Source organism: Rhinatrema bivittatum, chromosome 9 (assembly GCF_901001135.1).
Source record: "Rhinatrema bivittatum chromosome 9, aRhiBiv1.1, whole genome shotgun sequence".
NCBI lineage: Eukaryota > Metazoa > Chordata > Amphibia > Gymnophiona > Rhinatrematidae > Rhinatrema > Rhinatrema bivittatum.
Genome location: NC_042623.1, coordinates 264,503,201 through 264,525,802, shown reverse-complemented (window position 1 = coordinate 264,525,802; position 22,602 = coordinate 264,503,201). Strand labels below are relative to the sequence as shown.

Here is a 22,602-nt window from a genome sequence, read left to right as displayed (position 1 = left end):
AAAGTGTATACAATTTCCAGAAAGAGGCATAATTCAAGTTTTATTCTAGTTAAAGTATTTTGGTATGACATTCTCTCCACAGTAAGTAGTGAGCAAGTTGGTGTTTTGCACTAGTTTTGTGAATTCTTGTTCGCTTTTTGAAACATTTTGTTCCCTCCCCTTGTTCTTTTCCTTCGTACTGAGTGTGGGAGTTCTTGTGCTTCCTGCGATTTGTCATTTGTAAGAAATTAGAACATCGGAAGGAAAAAGTATGCGAGACACAAATGAAAATGTTAGACTTGCCTTTGCCAGATATTTTACTGATATCAAAAAAGCGTCACACACTTGTCAGCCTTTTGTTCTAGAAGCCTAGGGCAGAACTGATAGATTATGGGTCAGATTCAGGATTAAGATGCATCATTTGTAGAGCTGTGTGTGCGCATACATGTATAGAGCTTGCCATCCATCCCATCAGGGTACGGTAAAAATAACATAGTAAAAATAAATATTACTTGGCAAAAAAAAATTGTAACAGAGAACAGGCTAATATTGTAAATCTCCCAGGTCTGGTTGACATCTAATTTAGGGCCGGATTCATCAAGGTATTTTCCCATAGACACAGAATAGGAGAAAAGCCTTAGTGACTCAGGCAGTTAGCCCTCATTAATTTGAGCATTCACACCAACTATTTCATTGACAGCTTGCTTACTGAAATTTGCAGAGCCATAGACGACTTCATTTCTTTTTAATGGTACTTTGCCAGGTAGCTGATGCATCTGTCATTCTGTTCTCATTTGCTTCTGCCTAATGACTGACTTCTCCATTATTAATAAACAAGAATGGCTGTGCAATTCGGGAATGGCCTTGAGTCTCTGCAAAGGGAAAAAGCCAAGTTGCTTAAATTTTTCTAATGTCTCTATTGCATAAACATATGTCTTTCCCGAGTTTTACGATAGAAACCGTCCTTTTCCATTATAGATTATGGGGAGCCCCAAAATTTAAATTAGCTTCTTATGCTGAGCTTCATCACCTCATTTTCCTAGCATTGATGCAGCAAAGGCAGCTAGAGCATGTGGCCTATATTTGGTGGTGCTTGTTGACTGGCTGAGGCTGGCCCGTGACATGAAATGTCAGGATTCTCCAACTGACTATTGCAAAGTATCCATATTAACACACATTGAATGAAGCTATTAATACTGGGCTGGTTTCAAAAGCATTTATGTGCATAAAATGAAGTTTTGTGCATATTGCCCGGAGGGGGGTGTGCATGTGAAAGTACACTTAGAAGCAATTCTGTGTGCACTTTTTTGCACAGCCAAGAAGTGTGAGTGGGGACAGGGGAGGAGGTCAGAGTTGGGGTGCGGAAAACACGTATGTCCTACTCATGCACATTTATAACTGCTGACAAGTAGGTGTGTGTTCACATATGTTGTGCTTGAGTTCTGCACATTCCCACTCGATGTAATGCGTATAAGGCCACCTTGAAATTTTGAACTCAAATCTACGGGATGCACACAAACTTCAGCCCTTCAGATCGCTGAAAACTACCCTCATTATGAATAAATATGAAATGCAGTATTAATGCAGTATGTAGCATAGTTCTAGTAGCCATATTGATACTGCAGAAAACTAAAGTCTTAATAGGTTGTGATATTTTTAAAGGAGCAACAAGAAAGATGAGGTAATATCTGACATGACAGAAGGCCCTGGGTGATTTTGCATCTGAACAGGGGATCTCTTTGGCTTCACACACTTCATCTTTTTTGTTCCTTTAAAAGACACCAATTGGAAACCAAGATGGCCACTGCAGATAGATCACTTCTGAATGTGCCCCTCCTGTTTGCCTGACCTTTATGGAGAAATGAAAAAATAAGACATGGGTTTCCCCCTCAAAAGTTGATCTGACTTTGTATTTATGAAGATATTGCTGGATAGTGACCCTAAGTTAATATCCTTTAAAATTATATACAGAGCTTATTTTATACCACATAGGAGCTATAAATATGGCAAGGTATTATCTTATAAGTGTTGGAGGGATTGCCATGTGGAGGGTAATTTATACTCTGACATTGTCCACTAATCAAAAAAGGTTTTGGCAAACAAATTTGAATGCCTCTGACTCTAGCATTGCCTCTATTGGGTCTGCCCCTAAAAACACCGATTTGATAAAAAAATATTTGAGGAAATGATTATAACTATAGTATTGGCTCAAAGAATAATTTTTTGACATTGGGAAATTGCTGAAGTGGATCTTTTTAGAAAATGGAATAAATAACCTGCTTACATCAACAGCCTCAGATGAAATATGTATTAGTAAAAATGTATGATGCCAGGGGTACATTTCAGAGAATCTAGGCAAATGTTTGTCAGTTTGTCAATTTGATTTTTTAAATAATTTATCCTAATATTTATTTTAAAAGAGTTGGGTACTTTAGATAACCATTATAACGGGCAGCGGGGGATGGCTGGATTTGGTGGAGCTTTAGAAATACTCTTGTTTTGGAGCATTAAACTTAGACCTCCTTTTTTTTTTTTTTTTTTTTTTTAACACACATGAAGAAAAATAATGATTTCTGAACACTGTTTTGTATCTTATTCCCTATATTCCTGTTTTAGAGCTTCTCAATATAAATTTTAAATATGAGAGGAGCAATTTTAAGTACTTTGACTCTTCGGCCTGAGCTTCCTGAGCACTTTCAGCAGAAATAAGGAGGTGATATTGCCCCTGTATAGGTCCCTGGAGAGACCTCACTTTGGAACCCTGTTTACAGTTATTTATTTTATTTATTTATTTATTAACTTTTATTTACCGACATTCGTGAAGCACATCATGCCGGTTTACAAAGAACTCAGGTTTACAAAGAACTCAGTTCTGGAGATCGCACCTTCAAAAGGATATAAACAGGAAGTTAGTCCAGAGGGTGGCTACAAAAATGGTCAGTGGTCTTCATTCTAAAACACATGGGGATAGATTTAAAGATCTAAACATGGACACCCAAAATGGGGAGATATGATCCAAGCCTTTGAGATATTTAAATGTCGCTATGTGTAGGAGGTGAGCCTCTTTCAACTGAAAGGAGGATCTAGAATGAGGGGTGATGGGCTGAGAGTGAAAGGGGGGCAGATTAGAGTAATCTTAGGAAATATTTCTTTATGGAGAGGAGGGTGGTGGACACATGGACAGCCTCTTAGTGGAAGTGGTAGAGGCAAAAACGGTATCTGAATTCAAGCAAGCATGGGATAAATACAGGGAATCTCTGAGGAAGTAATAGGAATTATAAAGCTAAATTAATTGGGTGGATGGGCAGACTAGATGGGTCATATGGTCTTTGTCTGAGGATTTGTTGATGACCTAATTAGCTGACCACCTGAATGTGGAAGATACTCCCCAGAGAGGAGAACTGATATAGGTTGGCAGCCGTATAATCTCTGATGGTTCCTGCTTTTATTTATTTATATTCCATTTTTCACACTTTTTTTTTCCAGTGCTTCATAGTGGATTACATTCAGGTGCTGTAGGTATTTCCCTATCCCCAGAGGGCTTGGAGGGTAAAGTGACTTGCCCTAGATCACAAGGAGCGACAGTGGGACTCGAACCTGGTCTCCTGGTTCGTAGCCTGCTGCTCTAACCACTAGGTTGCTCCTCCACTCCACGTTTGCTGTAAGATAAGAGCCTAGAACCAAAGGTAGCTAACTTTTGGTCCTCAAGATCCACAAACTGGTCTGGTTTTCAGGATATCAATGAATATGCATGAGAAAGTTGAAGTGTCTGGGGAAAAGTGGAATATAAAACAAATAAATATGTATTTATTATTTTATATTTTATATTCCGCTTTTCAGCACTTCAAAGCAGATTACATTCAGATACTGTAGTTATTTCTCTGTCAGGGTCATTCATCAAAATGCATTAGGGCCGTAACGCCCGCTATATTGCCATAACGCATGCATTATTTTTTGCATCACACGATGCATATGCAAATTCTGAAAATGTTGTCATCAGGGAGGAGTTTGGGCAGGATTCATGAAAATGAGGGAGGTTTAACGTTGCGTGCGATAGTGTAACACATGTTATCGCATGTTTTAAAGCCAGAAATAACCACCTTTTTTCCTGGTAACATAGTAAACGTAGTAACGACGGCAGAAAAAGACCAAAATGGTCCATGTAGTCTGCCCAGCAAGCTTCCCAAAGTATTTACTGCTGCTCTGTGCAGGTTACCCCCATGTTTCTGCCTCTCCCTGCCAGTTAAGCTTTTTTATTTATTCCCATAAGCTGTGCGATATGCCCGAAATGGGATTCACGATATTTATCTGATCAGGATTAAAAGGGACAAAGTTTTCTGATTGTATGTAACTTTATAATTGCAGGGATAACGTAATACAGGATGTTAGAAAAGAATAATTCCAGTTTTGAATAACCTACAGTAGTTGACTATGGAGTTCAGGATTTTTTATTTTTGGGAACCTCCTGTTCTAATATTTCATTTCAGTAATGGGTTGTCTCACCTTTATGCTTTTTGTTTCTCCTTTAAGAAGTGTTCTAAATGTGTTTTCTTTTGGAGCATTTACTTGGCAAACTGGGTTTTCTATTAATTTGTATTAGCTAGGGGATTTTTTTGCTTTCTTCCTCCATTTTTTCATAGTGAACTTAAGCTCAGTAACTTTTTTTTGCTTCATAATATTTATCTGTACATATTTATATTACATTATTTTAATGAAGATATATACACGTTTCTTATTTTACCTCTGACTTTTGAAATTTTCGCATGAATTAAATGTTATCATGGTAAACAGAAGAATTTTAAAAACCTCAGAGACTCCAGTTATAAGTGCAGTGAATACTGTAATCTGCTAAAGCTGCAGGTACTTATACATTGTCATCTATAAATGTATGTAGTACTTCTGGGATTGTGCCAAAACGTTTGCACTAATCTAGCAGCAGTAACGTGTGACACGATTTGCTGTCACTTTTTCTATTTATGTACAGCATGGCGTGCTCTCCAGTGCTCTGAGCATTTTTGTCGCCTTTGTACCTTTAGGTGTGAACAGCACTCTGATAATTTTTAAATAATAAAAAAAAAAAAGGTAAAGAGCTAAATTTTAGGATGCATCATGTGATCACCAGTCTTTACCACTTGTTGGTTTTAGACTTCATTAAATTGCTGTGATTCATTTTCACTTCAAAGGAAAATAAAACTAAAAAATCCAGTTTGCTCTTATGTTTCTATAACATTCAGATGCCTTCTAGCACTGTGGTAGAATAGATTTTTTTTTTTTGTTTTTGTTATGAAGTTGGTTTTAAACTGGTCCCCTTCTGGGAAGTCATATGTGTAAACTTTTAGACTGTCTTGAGGGTATGACAGCCTTTGTATGTACAGGATGGTTTTACACTGAATGGACATTTGTCTGGTTTCAGCTGCTTAAAAAGTAATTCTGAGCCTGGTATTCCATTTCAATTACCTTTTTTTTATTTTCTATCTTTGGCAAATTATTGTAAGAATTGCTAAAGCAAATACACATTTTAGTTTTTAAAAATAGGTCTATTTTAAGGTAAGAACGTGCATTAAATGCCAAAATCTATGCAAAATGTATTATTAGTAATTTGCATTTTACCTCGTTTACCTTTTATTATGCAATGTAGGTAATTTTTAGTCACTACTAGGTACTAGCGGTACTTTTCTTGCACACAGTGACTACAACAAGCTACTCAGCCTATGATGATTAACTGTGTCCAAACCACTGTGATAAATTATTTCAATGTTGCTTTTATCATCTGTTCTAAATGTATTAATCCCATTTAGAAAATATTTGGTAGATTATATAAATGGCAGCTATTGTAATAGTCGGACACAGTGTATCATTGGGCTAACAGTCAGCTACTGAAAATGATTTATACTAAGCTGGGGGAGAAGGGTGCTGGGAATTGCTGATTAAGCATCAGAGCTTCAGTGCTATTAATAAAACCATACTGATGAAAAGCAGCGAGCTAGCCTAGCAACACATCTGCACCTTATACAAATGCAGATTTACAGCCGTCTATGCTTCTGCTTCTTTATATACCAGCATCTAGTGCACTGTATATACTTTCACTGTCACTGATTTCAGTGCACGTGAACTGTAATGTTTGTTCATAATATGAAAGTGCATCTTTGCCCTTCTTTTACATAAAAACGAATATAAAATATTATTTTGTAACTTAAAGGGTATTTGCATACAGTATATTTTAATTCTGAAAATGTATTCTACAAATTGCAATAACTGGAACTGTAGCATATACTACTGAAGTTGCTTCGATGGAAGTGATTGTTTCATTTTATGTATGAGAGCCCACCGCTGATGTCACCACTAGTAGGCCGCTGCATGAAAAAGGCCATTCTCCAGCATTTAGCGATCTGAGGCAGCACTCTTCTTTCATTCACCTACTCAAGACTTATTTTTTGGGTTTTTCATTAGGCTTGCAGTAAAGTTTGTTTTTACCAGATCTATGCTGCCTTGGTTTTTGCTGAGTAACATGCCTGAGTATTTGGACTATTCAAAATTACAATCTGTTTGTTCTAAAATATGGAAAGACTATTGTTTTGTGCTTTTCTGTCATTTCTAGCTAAAGTTTCAGCAGTCCTCATCTCTAGGCTGAGTCAGGTTTAATTAGAAAAGAATTAACTTTATCTCCTAACCAAGTGCTTGGGGCCTGTTTTCTTAGCATTTTCCTCAGATGCAAAATGGGAAAAACCCTTTAGTACATCAGGCCATTTAAAATGTAGTCTGGGCATGAAAACTTGATTTCATAGCACCAAGAGCTGCTTATACTGATAACACTGTGAATGGTTATATGATAAGAACATGCCATGCTGGGTCAGACCAAGGTCCATTGAGCCCAGCATCCTGCCTCTTACTGTGGCCAATCCAGGTTGCAATTACCTAGCAAATCCCATAAAATGGATGGCTGAGATCCAGGTCAGCACTTGGGCTCTGCACTTAGCACCTCGCAGCAACAAGGCGACAGCAGCAGTGGCTCTTAAATGTGGAGCAGCTCGTTTCTGAGAACATGTGTAATCATGCATACCTCTTCTTTCTATCTATAGCATGAGCCCAGGGTCAGCATGCAAGGCACAGGTAGTTAGGCCCTACTTTGTGCTTCACATACATTGTACACACTTTGACCTCCTTAGCTGCCACTTTTGAATTCTTCCAGCCTCTTGTCCTGTCCCCAGGCCAAGTGAGATTTACTGGGTGTGATTTACCGTGGGTGTTGGGAGCAACAGCTAGGGAGGTGCTCTAGCAACCATATGCAACAGCCATGGTGACTGAGCCAACTACCTGCACCCCGTCAATTTCTCCCTTACCCTGCACTTGTATGTAGAGGGAGCTGGCCCATTGTGATGGATTCATGGTTGTCTTTGTCCCTTCTCCCCTTCTTTTGAGATTGGGCATCGAAATGGCAGATGAAATTTAATGTGGATAAGTGCAAGGTGATGCATATAGGGAAAAATAACCCTTGCTGTAGTTACACAATGTTGGGTTCCATATTAGGTGCTACCACCCAAGAAGGAGATCTAGGCGTCATAGTGGATAACACATTGAAATCGTCGGTTCAGTGCGCTGCGGCAGTCAAAAAAGCAAACAGAATGTTAGGAATTATTAGAAAGGGAATGGTGAATAAAACAGAAAATGTCATAATGCCTCTGTATCGCTCCATGGTGAGACCGCACCTTGAATACTGTGTACAATTCTGGTTGCTGCATCTCAAAAAAGATATAGTTGCGATGGTTTGTATACACAGGAGGTACTGCATGCAAATACATCTCATGTATATTCATTAGGGATATCCTGAAAACCAGACTGGCTGAGGGGGCCTGTAGAACCGGTTTGAACCCCCTTGCCTTAGAGTGCTGCTCATGGAAGCATATGCTACTTACTAGGATCAGCCACATAATGCTTCTAGCTAGGAAAGGCATCCCCCCCTCCCTAGCTTATAGTATCTACAAAGTTCCTTAAAAATCACCTTCCCCTATGGTTCTTGCCAACTCTTGCTATGGCTAGCTCTTACTTTTCACAGGCCTTATCCACCCATTTATCTTTAATGGTTTTATGGTCTCTTGAACATTTTCTCTGGATTCCGTACCCTTAAAGATCTTGTACTTGTTGATTTCATTGGATATTCAGCCTTTGACAGATTGTATCACAGCAACAGGCAGAACCACTAGAACTGCACCTCTTTCTACATCTGAGGTAATGGGAGCCAGTATTTGCAAATACTGATTCAGAAGAAAAATTGTGTCCTGGATTTCTGATTTATAAAATATTAAACAGCTACTGATTAAAGAGCATTTGGTACCTCTAGTCAGTAGCATCTTAGCCTCCAGTGATGACCAAATCTAAGCCTAAATAGCCAGATCCTTTGGAAATCATGCCAAATGGCCTCCAGTGATTTCCTCTGCCTTCTTCCTGCATGCTTGTAACTTTCTACCAATTTAGTTGGTGCCCTTTGTGCCTCATTTGGAGCCTTGGTGTGCTCTTGCCACTCTGGGTGACAGCTTTGTGCCTCTTCTGTTGCCTTGCTTTCTTCATGCCACTCTGTCAGTTACTTTCACCCTCTATCAGTGCCTTGAGGGATTTTCTGCCTGTTTTAGTGTTGTCTTCCTTCTTCATGATGCCTTCAGCTATTCTTTGTATCGCATATACAGCTTTGAAGGGTTCATATAAAGCTTGTTGGTGCCCTGTTTACAAGCTTTGGAGGGTTCTTCCCATGCTAGATTTCCTTTTTATTGATTATACTGGGGTGTTGTGTCCCCAGATAAGAATGAGAAAATCAAAGAATAGAAGTTTTCCCTCACACATCACGTGCTTTATGGATCTTCATTTTCTTCTACCCCTCCAGTCCAAGCTTGGTTCTTTCACCCTGTTTGTTCATGATACTAGGGTGGTTTATCAACAAATGCTCTTAGCAGAAAGAAATACAAGCAGAACAGAATACATAGAAGAAAGTAACCATTTACATGTTCTGAGTGTGGTTAGAGTTTGTCAGGCAGATTTACCTTATGCAAAACCATAAAGTCATAAAATAGAGCAGCCAGACTTCAGCTACAGGCTATGAGAAACAGTTTCTTAAAAAGCAACCCTCACCACTATCCGGGAAAACCACACCACACTTATTAGTGAAATAATGTAAATGTCCAGCATGTGGTAATATGCTCCTTCAGGAAGCACAATTCACAAGGAAATCATTATTCCACCCAGCACCTAGATCAAGTTCCAGGCGGGAATGTAATTGGCTTCTTTCCAGAAAATTATAATCATAGTTCAGTCTCTTCTACTGATTCTGACACTTGGCAAATGTACTTGAACAGAATGACTGGCATTTCCCATACCCCTCATGCTGCACCTTCAGGGACTTTGCTCACACCTTGGGGTTCTTTTTCCCATACTACAGACCGTTCACCTTGACATGGACTGGTGTGCACCTTTCATGTTAGTTTGAGGTCTTGATGCCACTCTTTCTTCTGCCTGGTCCCCTTATCAGAGCCTTGAAGTTTTTCCTGCCATCTTTTCTACTTCATTCCCTCTTCATGGTGTCTTAGCATGCTGATGTCACGTTTGGTGCTACTTTGCCTCTCGTGATGCCATCAAGAGTTCATTTCACTATTACTGGTGCCCTCTTTTGAAGGCTTGGGATGTTCGTCCCCCATTTGCTGCTGCTTTGATGCTGCCCCTTTCCAGAGTCTTAGGCTATTCATGCCACACTTGCTGCTACTTTACCACAAACTTGGAGTTCTTTCCCCCTTCTGATGAATTTTTCCCACAAGTTTCAAGAGAATTGATGATAAAATCATAATGCTGGAGCCCAAAATAGGCTGCAATACTTCCCACACTGATTTTAATAGAAAACAAATGAAAAAGTAAAACAAATAAATGAACTTTTTTTGTTTGTTTTTGAAACTAATAAAACAAATTTGGGTCCCAACGAAATACGTGAACGAACTGAAACATTTTTTTTTCTTCTGCACATCCCTACTGTTCTCTCCTCCTCCCCACTTCCTCCCACCCCACACAGATTATTTTCTCTTCTGAAAACGTAATATACTGGGATATTCACCTCTCAGTTTTGGTCTCTTACACCAAGACTTGGTGATTACACACATATCAAAGTCCTTCTCCACCATGAAGGCCTTTTTGAGATCTTTCTATGAGATAAGATCCTTCAACTATTTTGTAGATTATTTTATTTTTTTCCTAATATTCAGACTGCCTTTTTCATATTTTTCTAATTAAATTGCAGCCCTTTTAAGTATCAAAGAATTGTTTTTAGAGAATGAATAGAATTCTTCGACATCTTACAAAAGATTATGATTGAATGTTTTTTCTTTACAGTTATACATAGCAAATATAAGAATAGGTATTGAGCCATTTTAAAAGGAATATAAGCAGAAAAACAAATCTTGTCTAACAGAAGCATTGATAAGCAGCACTCTTTAAGAGGAAAGAGTTAATTTTAGCAACACAGTGAAATGACGCATTCAGTCAGCTGCATGGACAGGAACCCAGGTCAGTTAAAAATGCAGAAGCACAATTCCCTTGTAAAGCAGACTGATAATGAGAGGGTTCAAAAAAGATATTCATTTGTTTTCTCCAAGAGCGAAGATGGCCAGGTGTTCAAAGGCTATTATCTTAGAATCCGCGTGCTGTAAAATATCGACTATAGTCTAGTGTATCCAGGGTTTGACACTGGAATACTGCTTCATGCCTGCTAAGAATTGAAGCAGTTTTTCAATGCAGACAAAACTGGCTCTGCAGAAATGCTTCCTTTAATGAGTTGTGCACCTATGCTGACTGCCACATAATCCAGGGCTGCTCCCAAATAGGAAGCCCCAAGTTCTCTGCTAGGGGACTGTGGAGATTTAAAGATCGGAAGAGGAACAAAACAACTTTTGTACTTGGAAGGTTACTTTAGGAAGGAGACAGCATAATGATTATTTCCTCTTGGTTCAAAATGTTTGTGACTTTGTTTTAAAGTATTCAAGGTTAGTTCCTCCCACCCACTTCTCATTTCCTGTTAATACTATATGCAAGTATGAGAGAGATGGGTATTTTAAATGGCAAACATTTAGTGCTCATGCCTAGTATGTTACCTGAGCTCCCACACTCTTGGTGCAGTACTGCTGGACCTTTAATGACTGGACTGTATGATAGGATAATGGAAATCTGAAATTCATGGAATAAATACACAGGATCCCTATTGGTTAGAGGATGGAAGTGAGCAGGGTAGCGTGGTAACTTTTCTGCATGGAGTAGCCTGCCCGGAGCAGCGGTTACGAGCCTAAACAGAAGGCATGGGGGTAGCTTGCACAGAGCAACCCTGAACAACTTGCTGGGCAGACTGAATGGACCATGAGGATGCTTATCTGCCATTATTTAGTACGTTATTGTGTTGACCGCACTGTACAATGAAAACTATGTGGAGGCACATGAGAAAAACTATACTGGTAGATTTCTGAATAGCAAGATATATCAGGTTAGCTTTAGTTAATGTTTTGTTGAGTGACTTTACATGTCGAGTTTATTCTTGCTAGATTTCCAAGCATCAAGAAAATCTTTATTTCTTTTTATAATATGCTCCTGGCTGTAGTGAAATATGTAACTTTGAGAGTGCAGTACCACATTTATATTGCATAATTGAGACCTTAACGTATACATTGGTTTGCTTCTTTCACCCTACCATTGAAGCATATTGTTTTAATTTTGATGTCTGGGCTGTCCTGTAAGTCTGTGTAAAGCAAGCATCCCATCTATTTTTATCCTGCACTCCCAGTTTCAGCGGAAGATAGCTGCTTCCCTCCTGTGAAAGTATCGGCCAGCGAAAGCAATATTTTACTTTATTAGGGAAAAAAGGAGGGAGCTTTGGCAAGGGTTGTGATTGAAGTGTTCTGAGGAAGGTGATAACTGATGGTAGGAAGAGCAGAAGTTTGACAGGCCCAAGTGTCGGGAAGGAGTCAGTTTATAATTGCACGGAGTGGCAGCTGTCCTCGAGCCACAGTGAGACAGAGAAGAGAATAAACAGTGGAGCGTGCCTCTGAGCATAACAGAAGAAAAAGGACAGTAGTAGAGTTGAAACGTCCATCCAATACCTTGTTTTAGTAAAACTGAGAAATATTAAAAAAAAAAAAAAAAAAAAAAAAAAAGAATTGCTAGGGGCCTGGTGAATTGGATTGTCACTAATATTCCATGTGTCTGATACAATATGATCTGTAAAATGGGACTTTAAAAGTGGTTTGGACATTGATGGAATGGATGACGACATCAGTCAAGCATCCACTTTGGATATGGTGTGGAATTATAAAAAGGTAAGAAACCAAAAGCTATTTTCAAATGCTAACAATTGCATTCATTTTCTAGGAAGGAAAAGGCACCATGGTTGGAAGATTTTGCCAAGTACCATTCATACCACCCCATGTTACAGCACATCCTTAAAGGCTAACCAGATTGAAAAAGGAGGGTTTTTTTTGTTTATGGTAGTTTTGTCTTTTAATTTAGCTACTAATTTGAGGCGCCTATTTGGGTTATTTCTGCGCATTCTTTGTAGACTTACACATATCTTTATACCTTTCAGTTCTCTTCTCCCCTTTGCATTTTATCTGTTTAAAATACATGTGCATGCCCAGTAAATCTTGCAGACTTCTTTGAAGTCGACACAGTTGAGAGACAGCACCCAAGGGGGAAAAGAAACGCACATTTTTTTTCCCAGTCACATTATTTTCTTTCATTCTGCATTGTACAATTAAAATCTTCTGAAGTGTAGGACACGATTATGCTGCTTCTGCAGGAATTTTTAAAGGCTAGGCATGTGGTTGTCTCGTTCTTAAAATAAACTACCGAGTATCTCTCTTTTATTTTTTAAATACAGTAATTTTATGATAATGAAAGACCTAATGTAAGTATAGCTGTAGCTGCTGGTCCTGAGTTAATCTCGAAACATATACTTGTCCCCAGAAGGCACAAAAGCTGAATCACTGTGAATCTGCCAGGGATCATACATTCTTTATAGCAGCCCATAATATTATGAATTAATGAAGCAGGCATTATCTGCCAAGACATGTCAGCTCAGGTGGTTGTCACACTTTGCCACCATAGCAGTTTGTCTTAGGCGTAACTTTTCTTCCTGTCAACTTGTCAAGGAATCTCAGTGCCATTGCCACCAATCATACAGATCCTGTGCTTTTCATTCCATTGGACCTGCACTTTGAGTCTTACAGCTTAATGTCACGGGTTCTAAAAGACACCACGTGAAGCCTAATCAGTTCTTTCCTGTTACTAAAAATGTCGCATACTTAAACATGTTTCACATTTCTGTGTGCTAAAACTAGATATTGTGTTAAGATCTCCACTATGTTAGGATTTTGCCTGCTACGCAGCCTCATCGTACTCTGCTGCCTCCTGCTATGACACCTCCTCACCAGCAGGTGGCCCTGACCACCTTACCAGCTAAGTCCTACTGGCCCCCCAGAACCCAAGAGCTCAACCTGCCAGGGGAAGGGGGCTGGCTAGGCAGAAGACAGATCCAGCTCCTGCCTTGGGTTCCTGCCCTGCTGCTGAGAGGGTATCACTAAACCCCACCAACTATAACACTGCATTAAAGAAATTTCCTCCGGTTTTCCCTTAAAACACTTCTCTGCCATACTCCCTCCCTCTACACACACTCTCTCTCTCTCTCTCTCTCTCTCTTTCATGGAAAAAATGGCAGCAGAAAGGACTGAAATGTACGTAATCAGATCAGCTTCCACTGGAGGATGCTGGAGATAAAGATTATGTATTAGTTTCTTTTCCTTCTCAGGCAGTACCCCTGATAGTCCTAGTGCTCTTCAGTAATAATCACAGAATATTTTGTTCAGAAATCAATTTGGTTTAAATCTTTTATTGAAAGCTTGTGTTTGAGAAGAGGGGATTAGAAAGGAATTACATATTAGACACCAAAGTGTAACTGAGGGATTTTTTTTAAATATCGGTCTCAATTTTTTCCCAATTATCTTAAAATGGAGTCCAATATTGAAATATTGATCTACTGGAAAATGAATAAAATCAGTTTAGCTGTAAACATGCAGAGCAAATATGTAAATTAATGTTGATGCTGAAAATGTCTGTGATGACTGTAAAAATGCTGTTACCATATATATCTCTATATTAAGAGATCCATCAGAACCATGCAGCTAAGTCCAGGAGGGAAAAAGAATTGGTTTGTCAAGGAAAGTGTATATGGAGGATAGATATTTAATTTCTGGAGAGGGAAAAGTAGTGATCAAATAAAAGGCAGTTTCCAGCAAACTGTGGCAGAAAACACTCTTGCAGCACAACAGGCTCAAAACTGGGTATACAGAAAATAAAGGATCCCAAAAACAGGAACACAGGAAAGAATACCTGGTGAAACAGGGGGAGACTAAGAAAGAAGTCAGGAAAGCAAAAGGCAAAGTGGAAGAAAGGCTTGCCAAAGAGATAAAGAGAGGTGACAAAACATTTTTCAGATATACCATAGAAAGAAGGAAGGCCCGGAGTGGTATGGTAAAATGGAAAGGTGACGAGGAACAATGTGTAGAAAGAGATGAGGAAATGGCAGAAATATTAAGCAAATACTTCAGTTTGCTGTTGACTAAAGAAGACCCTGGAGAAGGACCATTGCTGGTTGACAAGACCATAGATGGGAGTGGGATAGATGCAACTCCATTTACAGAAGAGGATGTATGGGAAGAGGTTGGAAGATTGAAAGTGGACAAAGCCATAGGCCGGATGAGGTATATATCCCAGGATACTAAAGGAGCTCAGAGATGTGCTGGTGGGTCCACTGAAAGACCTGTTCAATAGACCTCTGGAAACAGGAGTGGTGCCACAAGATTGGAGAAGAGTGGTTGTGGTCCTGCTTCTCGAGGTAGCAGAAAGGAGACTGGAAACTACAGGCTAGTTAGCATCACCTCGGTAGTGGGAAAATTAATGGAGGTGATTCTGAAGGAAAGGATAGTGAACTATCTACAATCCGGTGGGTTGCTAAACCCAAGGCAGCAAATTTTCACCAGTGAAGATCCTGTCAGACAAATCATGTTTTCTTGATTGGGTGACTAGAGAATTCGATAAAGGAAGAGTGCTAGATGTGATTTTCTTAGATTTCAGCAACGCTTTTGATACAATTCTGCATAGGAGGCTCATGAATAAAATGAGAAGTTTGGAAATGGGTACCAAGGTGGTGGAGTGTATTACAAACTGGTTGACTGCTAGGAGACAGCGTGTATTGGTAAATGGAACCTACTCTGAAGAGAGAACAATGTTAAGTGGAGTGCCACAGAGATTGGTCTTGGGAACAATTCTGTTCAATATCTTTGTGAACTACATTACAGAAGGAATATAAAGTAAAGTTTGTCTATTTGTGGATGATGGTAAGATCTGCAATAGAGTGCACATACCTGAAGGTATAGAGAGAATGAAAAGTGATTTAAGAAACCATAAAGAGTGGTTGAAGATTTCCAGCTGGAATTCAGTGCCAAGAAGTGCAGAGTCATGCATCTGGGTGCAGGAATCCAAAAGAGCTGTATGTTTTTGGGGGTGAAATAATGTGCACAGACGGAACAGAGATCTTGGAGTAATAGTATCTGGCAATCTGAAGGCAGCAAAGCAGTCTATCAAGGCGACTGCTTAAAGCCAGAAGAATGCTGTGCTGCATAGAAGATGAATCACCAGTAAGTAAAAGGGGGTGGTAAATGCCTTTGGTGAGGCCCCACCTGGAGTTCTGTGTTCAGTTCTGGAATCCATATCTCAAAAAGGATAGAAACAGGATGGAGGTGGTCCAAAAAAGGGCGACCTAAATGGTGTAGGATCTGTATCAAAAGATTTATGATCTAAATATGTATACCCTGGAAGAGAGAAGGTACAGCAAAGGTATGATACAGATCTTCAGATACTTGAAAAGTTTTAATGATGTATGAGCTTCAAAACTTTTCTGTTGGGAAGGAAACTGTAGAACTAGGAGTCATGAAATAAAGCTCCAGAAGGGTTGACTCGGAACCAACACCAGGAAATATTTCTTCATGGAGAGGGTAGTGGATGCCTGGAATGCCTTTCTGGAAGAGGTGGTGAGGACGAAACAATTAAATTCAAAAGGGCTTGGGATAAACACTGGAGATCCCTAAAGGCTAGAGATTGGAAATGAAGAGAAGGGTGCATGGGGGTAACCTGCACAGAGTGGCAGTTACTATCCTTAACAGAAGACATAGGGATTACTACCCTTAACCAATTAGCCTTTATGCTTTTGATGCAATGCAACATCGCTCTTTGCTTCGACAGTGAGGTATTTGGAGTTAGACTATAGCCAACGCTAGGCCCTGACTTTTACGGTACAGGGTACTGATACGCAGACAGGGAAACAGCATAGGACTACTTCTACAATCGAGTCAAAAGCAAAGCATATTCAAATAGCATTGTCTGAATTATAAAGAACACTTCTCATCCCATAAAAATGTTGTTAGCAGTAATTTTGTTATGGCTTTGACAGTTACTTGGTTTTGATTGTAAATATTACTACCCTTAACATAAGGCTTGGGGGTAACCTGTATTGAGTACATAAGAACATAAGAAATGCCATACTGGGTCAGACCAAGAGTCCATCAAGCCCAGTATCCTGTTTCCAACCATGGCTAATCCAAGTCACAAGTACCTGGCAAGTACCCAAACATTAGATATATCACAAGCTACTATTGCTTATTAATTACCGTAATATGAGCTTGTCCAAACCTTTTTTAAACCCAGTTACACGAACTGCTGTAACCACACCCTCTGGTAATGAATTCCAGAGCTTAACTATGCACTGAGTGAGAGAGAATTTTCTTCGATTTGTTTTAAATGAGCTGCTTGCTAACTTAATGGAGTGCCCCCTGGTCCTTCTGTTACCTGAGAGAGTAAATAACCAATTTACATTAACTCATTCAAGTCCTTCCATGATTTTGTAGACTTCATCATATCCCCCCCTCAGCCGTCTCTTCTCTAAACTGAACAGCCCTAACTTCTTTAGCCTTTCCTCATAGGGCAGCTGTTCCATGCCCCTTATATTGGTCACCCTCCTCTGCACTTTCTCCAATGCAGCTATATCTCTTTTGAGATGTGGCGACCAGAACTACACACAATATTCAAGGTTTTATTTTCCATTCCCTTCCTAATAATTCATAACATTCTATTTGCTTTTTTGATCGCCAAGCACACTGGGCCGATGATTTCAATGTATTATCCACTATGATGCCTAGATCTCTTTCCTGGGTGGTAACTCCTAAGATAGAACCTAACATTGTGTAACTACATCAAGGGTTATTTTTCTCTATATGCATCACTTTGTACTTGTCCTTGTTAAATTTCATCTGCCATTTGGAAGCCCAATCTTCCAGTCTCGCAAGGTGATACGCTTTAGATTTAAATACTCTGCATAATTTTGTGTCATCCACAAATTTGATCATATCACTCGTCGTACCCCTTACCAGATCATTTATAAATATATTAAAAACCACCGGTCCAAGTACAGATCCCTGAGGCACTCCACTGTTTACCTTTTTCCACTGTGAAAGCAGACCATTTAATCTTACTCTCTGTTTCCTGTCTTTTAACCAACTTGCAGTCCACAAAAGGACATTGCCTCCCATCCCATGATGTTTTAGTTTTCTTAGAAGCCTCTCATGTGGGTCTTTGTCGAATGCCTTCTGAAAATCCAAATACACCACATCTACCGGTTCACCTTTGTCCACATGTTTGTTCACCCCTTCAAAAAAAAAATGTAGGCGATTTGTGAGGCAAGACTTCCCTTGGGTAAATCCATACTGGCTGTATCCCATTAAACCATGTCTATCTAAATGTTTTGTTCTTTATAACAGTTTCCACGATTTTCCCCGGCATGGTAGTAGACGTATGTGGTCACAAGGCTATAATAACTTGATTATGTTGTTTTCAGCAGTCTCTAACCTCTCTAATGACATTTTATGTTTAATACTATTTCTATGGAGTAGTATATAACATGGATTTTTTTATTTTTGTAAACACCATAATTAAAGCAGATATAATAGCTTATATTTATTTAAATCCATTTTTTGTTGCTTCCCTGGTCCATATAAGCAGGCAGCTCAAAGCGTTGTACAGATCACTACTAATACTAATACAAGAAAAAAAGACTACAAAATATTCTGTTTACCATCTGTAGTGATATTAAGTATTTTTCTCTAATATATTGGCAGTTCCTTACCAGGGGAGCATTGTCCTTTAGTGTCACCATAGTCATAATACGGTGACTATATATGTTCAAGAATTGAAAAGGAAAAATTTTCAAACCATTAGATGATGGACCGTCATAATAAGCATTACTGGTTATAAGACCTTCATTGCTTTCTCAATAATCATTGGTCCTCAAGTCTTTAACCTTTTTTTTTTTTTTTTTTTAATTTTAAAAAATATTTTGCAAATAAAATGATGAACTTTTAACTGCTTGTCTGATGACTGCTGATGCTGATTCCTGCACCTTCCAACTTCAGAACATGCTGTTAGAGAGTTTGTAGACCCGTTTATATGTATAATCCTGACACGGGCCGTGTTTCGAACATCGTGTCTGCATCAGGGGAGCCCTTCATGTTGCTTCAGAAGGCAATGAGCAATTCTTCACAAATGTCTGGCACCAAGTTTTGATAATTTGGCAAAAGTTAATGTCCAGTCAGGTAAAAGCTTTATGGGCAGGAGCACCCATTTTGGGCTGCAGCAGCAGCAGCAGGATCATCTGCGATGTAAGCAGATGAGAAACCTGCGGGCAGGGCCGGTGGACACACTAGGCCTGGGCCTGGGGCACCGTGAGCAGTGGTATCCTGAGGGGAGCCAATGCCCCCGGGCACAGGGAGTGCTGTGACAGGAAGATCGGCAGGGCCGTGGTGAGGCTCACGACACCACGGCCTGAAGAAAAAGATCGCTTTTAAATGTTTTAAATGTGCTGATGCTCTTCTCCTTCCTGCCTGTGCGGCCCTGGAAGTAAACATTGCCAGAGCCGCGTGGGCAGGAAGGAGGAGGAGCATCAGCGCCCGCAGAAGAGGAGCAGCGCTTACGGGCCGAGAAGAGGAAGAGGCCCGGAAGCCGGGCTGCCACGGCCCGTCCTGCAGCGACCCGTGAAGAGGAGGCCCAGAGGTGAGAGAGAGGCTGAGGGTCTGTAGAGGGTGTGAGCGTGCGTGTATGAGATGAGTTGAGAGATTGTGTGTGAGAGTGAGGACCTGAATGTTTGCAGAGACAGCATGTGACAGTGAGAGCCTGTGCTTGAGCAAGACAGCATGTGGGAGTGAGAGAGAGCCTGTGTGTGTGAGAGTCAGACAGCATGTGACAGTGAGAGACTGTATGAATGATTGTATGAGAGAGAGGATGTGACAGTGAGAGCCTGTGTGTGTGAGAGAGAAATGCATGTGAGAATGAGAACCTGACTCTGTGTTTGAGGGAAGAAGATGGAGAGAAAAGAAACAGAAAAAAAACAATATAAAAGGAATTGGCAAAAAAAAATAAGAAAGGGAAGGTAGAAAAAAAAAGCCTGTGACCAACCAATTAGAAAACTAAGATCAGACAGCAGATGTAAAAAAAAAAAAAATTACTTTTTAGTGATTGGCACATGTAATCTTTGGGAATGTGCAAGAATAGCACTTTCTCTATGCGGATCTCACAATGTACGAGATCAGCCAAGAGAAAGTGGAAGCCCACGGGGCCTGCACAGAGGAGGCAGCAGAATGGGTTTCATGTCAGTAGCAGCAATCAGCATCTCCCCAATAGCCATGTGGCAGCAGTGACCGTGGCAGCAGAGGAATGAGAGAGGTTCTGAGGTTGCTGGCAAAAGAGAGGGGGGTCTGCCTTTAGTGTGTGCATGTGTATGAATGGGACTCTGCCTGGGGGTGTATATCTTTTTTTTATTTTATTTCTTTTACTATACCGATGCTCAAGACCAGGTATTATCGTACCGGTTTACTGTGTGAATGCATGGGAGCCTGCCTGGGGGATGTGGAGGGAGTGGTGTGAAAATGATTGGGAACTTGCCTGGGTGTGTGTGTTTGTGTGTATGTGTGAGAGCCAGTGAGTGTGTAAGCATGAGTGTGTATGAGAAAATCCATGGGAGTAAGAGTTTGTGTGTGGAGGGGGAGAGGTGTCTTAGAGCCTGTGTGTCAGTGTCAGTGAGAGCAAGAGGTTATGGTGAATATAAGAGCATGTATGTTTATGTATGTGACAGTGTGAGAGAGAGGATAATCTCCTAATCCTCGACAATATCAGGGTGACTGGAAATCAAGAGCTCCCACAGAAGGGGACAGCAGGGGCTTTTTAAAATCCTTATTAGTTTTAATTATTGAATATTATTTGATGTCTGCTCTTTTTGAAATATTTTATTGGTGTTATATACAAATTTTTGAAAATGTCCCCGAGTTAAATTACTGGAGGTTCTATTCATTTGCAGTTTTGAAATATATATTTTTAGTATGATTTTCCTATTGTGATGTTTTATAGTTCTTTATTTTATTGTTTGATGTTTAATGAGGAATGATGGTATTTTCTGTTTTTCCATTGCTACATTACATACAGTCTAACTTGTTGTGATTTCCAGTTCAGTTTGTCTGTGCATTTCTGTGTATATTTTATGGTCCCTTTATTCTGTATTTGGTAACTCACCAAATTGTATGTGTAATTGGGTACCCATGGGCCAGTACGGAGAAAAATCCCCCAGGCCACTATTTTCCCACAATCCGCCCCTGCTCAAGATACGCCAACATTGCAAGTTCTGCTGCTGCATCACAGAATAGATATTACCACCCCCAGAACACATCCTGATAAGCGACATCTCACTTGGATGTAAAACTTATTATTCTTACCTTACTGAACAGTAAGCCATTCCAAATGTGGGACATTATAGTGCTGAAGTGATCCGACTTGCATATTACATTAAGACTGTTTTATTTTATCTTTTTTAAGAAAAGCAATGCTCTCTGGGAAAAAAAATCACAAGGGCTCCATAATTTATAAAACATTTCTGTAACCTGAGTGAAGTTCTGCGGAATCTAATATTTTTTATGCAGATCCATAAAAAGGACTGCCCTGTGATATGGTCTGTCCTGAAACAAAACAGTTTATTTACTGCTAGCTTTTCTGTTTTCTTGCACTGCAAAAGAGATCTGCCCATACCGTCATATAGCAGATGATCAATTAGACTACACGAGTCCCAAGGAAAAAGCATCTCGCCAAAGGTAGACTTTGAAAGCTTGGGGCAACAGGAAAAAGGAGCTATTTGAAGTTAAAAGATTCTGCAGTCCTATTAAATTCCACAAAATTCCTGTGCGGGTCAGGGGGATGAGTTTTGTTTTGCGTTCGGAGCTTGTGTGGATACTGTTAAAATTAGTCTGCTTGATCTTTTCAGTTCTTTGAGGTTTGGAGCTTTTGTTCTAATATCTGCAGAAATGCCTGTGCACCGCCGGATTAAATATTCTCATTACATACAAACCTTTCAATGCAAGGGGCAGTCATAAAAAACCTGACTTCTCAATTTTATGACCTGATTAAAAGTCCTAGATGGGGGATTTCAGTAGAGGGTTAAGATGATGTGCAGGTGTAAATTGCAAAGCAAATGCACGAGTGTATTGAATTTGATAGATGTAAATGCAAGGTTATTGATTGTGTGCTTGTGCTACAGTGCTGTCTGTGCATGCCTTCCTCCGTCACTTGAAAACTGAGGAAACCTGAATTCCAGCTGAGGGGAGCAGTACAAGCAACAGCAGGATTGTAAAATGCCATAGCGTGGGAAGCTTTAAAGTCCAGATTCTATTCCCCATTGAGTGTTACCAGAAATCAGCAGACGGTGGCTTTCTCTGCTGCTGCAGGGTTAGCGTCAGCCGCTGTCAGCAAAGACAAACAACTCAAGACAGTTTATAGAAGGTGTACATAATATAAGGTTTATGGAAAGCCTGTTTAAAGTGAGGCTGTGACTTGTGGTATTAACTTGGCTTATGAATTTCCTGGTTAGCCCACATGCCTGATGTATTAGCAGCCTTTCTCACCAATGATTTTGTTCACGTGTACAAGCTGGGAAAAGCATTTCATAAACCACGTTTGAGGCGCAGTTAACCTGTTTCCAAAGGCTTCGATTGTCTATCCCCCTCATTTGAGTGAGATGAATTCAAAGTAATGGGGATTTTAAAATAGATCATGAGTAATAGGCCACATTAAGGCTTTTGGCGGTACTGACCCACTCACAGATTTGTGGTTATTCATAGAACTTGGTGTGCTATATCAAAGTAATATAGCTGTATGATTGTATTTTGTTATAAATTTCCTGTCTCTTTAAATCGGTATTTTCTATAAGGTATCCATGAAGTTAGAAATCTGCCAGTTACTGTGCAACACTTCAAGAGTGCACAGAGCAAGCGTGTTTAAAATATTGCACTGTTAAAATGTACTGCCCTGCAACTTCCGAGCAGCTACGCTAGCCAGTGTTCCACACTCTTTGTAGTAAAATGGCTAACTAGTACAGTAAGTCTTTTTGTTGTGTTTAAATATTAAGCAATACAGAGGATATGATTTATTTTTCATATGAGACATGGCCATGACTACTATTAG

General features: G+C 39.8%; 1 protein-coding gene across 5 annotated transcripts in view; it reads left to right on the top strand.

The window, feature by feature from the left end:
* Nucleotides 1-22,602, top strand: part of LOC115098554 (schwannomin-interacting protein 1) — a 944,827-nt gene that overhangs the window by 897,886 nt on the left and 24,339 nt on the right. Inside the window, exon 1 of one of the 5 annotated variants that reach the window (XM_029615178.1) lies at nt 11,997-12,314. The exons of the other annotated variants lie outside the window; for them this stretch is intronic. Within the exon in view, the coding sequence (XP_029471038.1) occupies nt 12,258-12,314 (57 nt within the window). The 5' untranslated portion in view covers nt 11,997-12,257. Of the gene's footprint in view, nt 1-11,996; nt 12,315-22,602 lie in introns of those variants that run through there. 5 annotated transcript variants of the gene reach the window in all.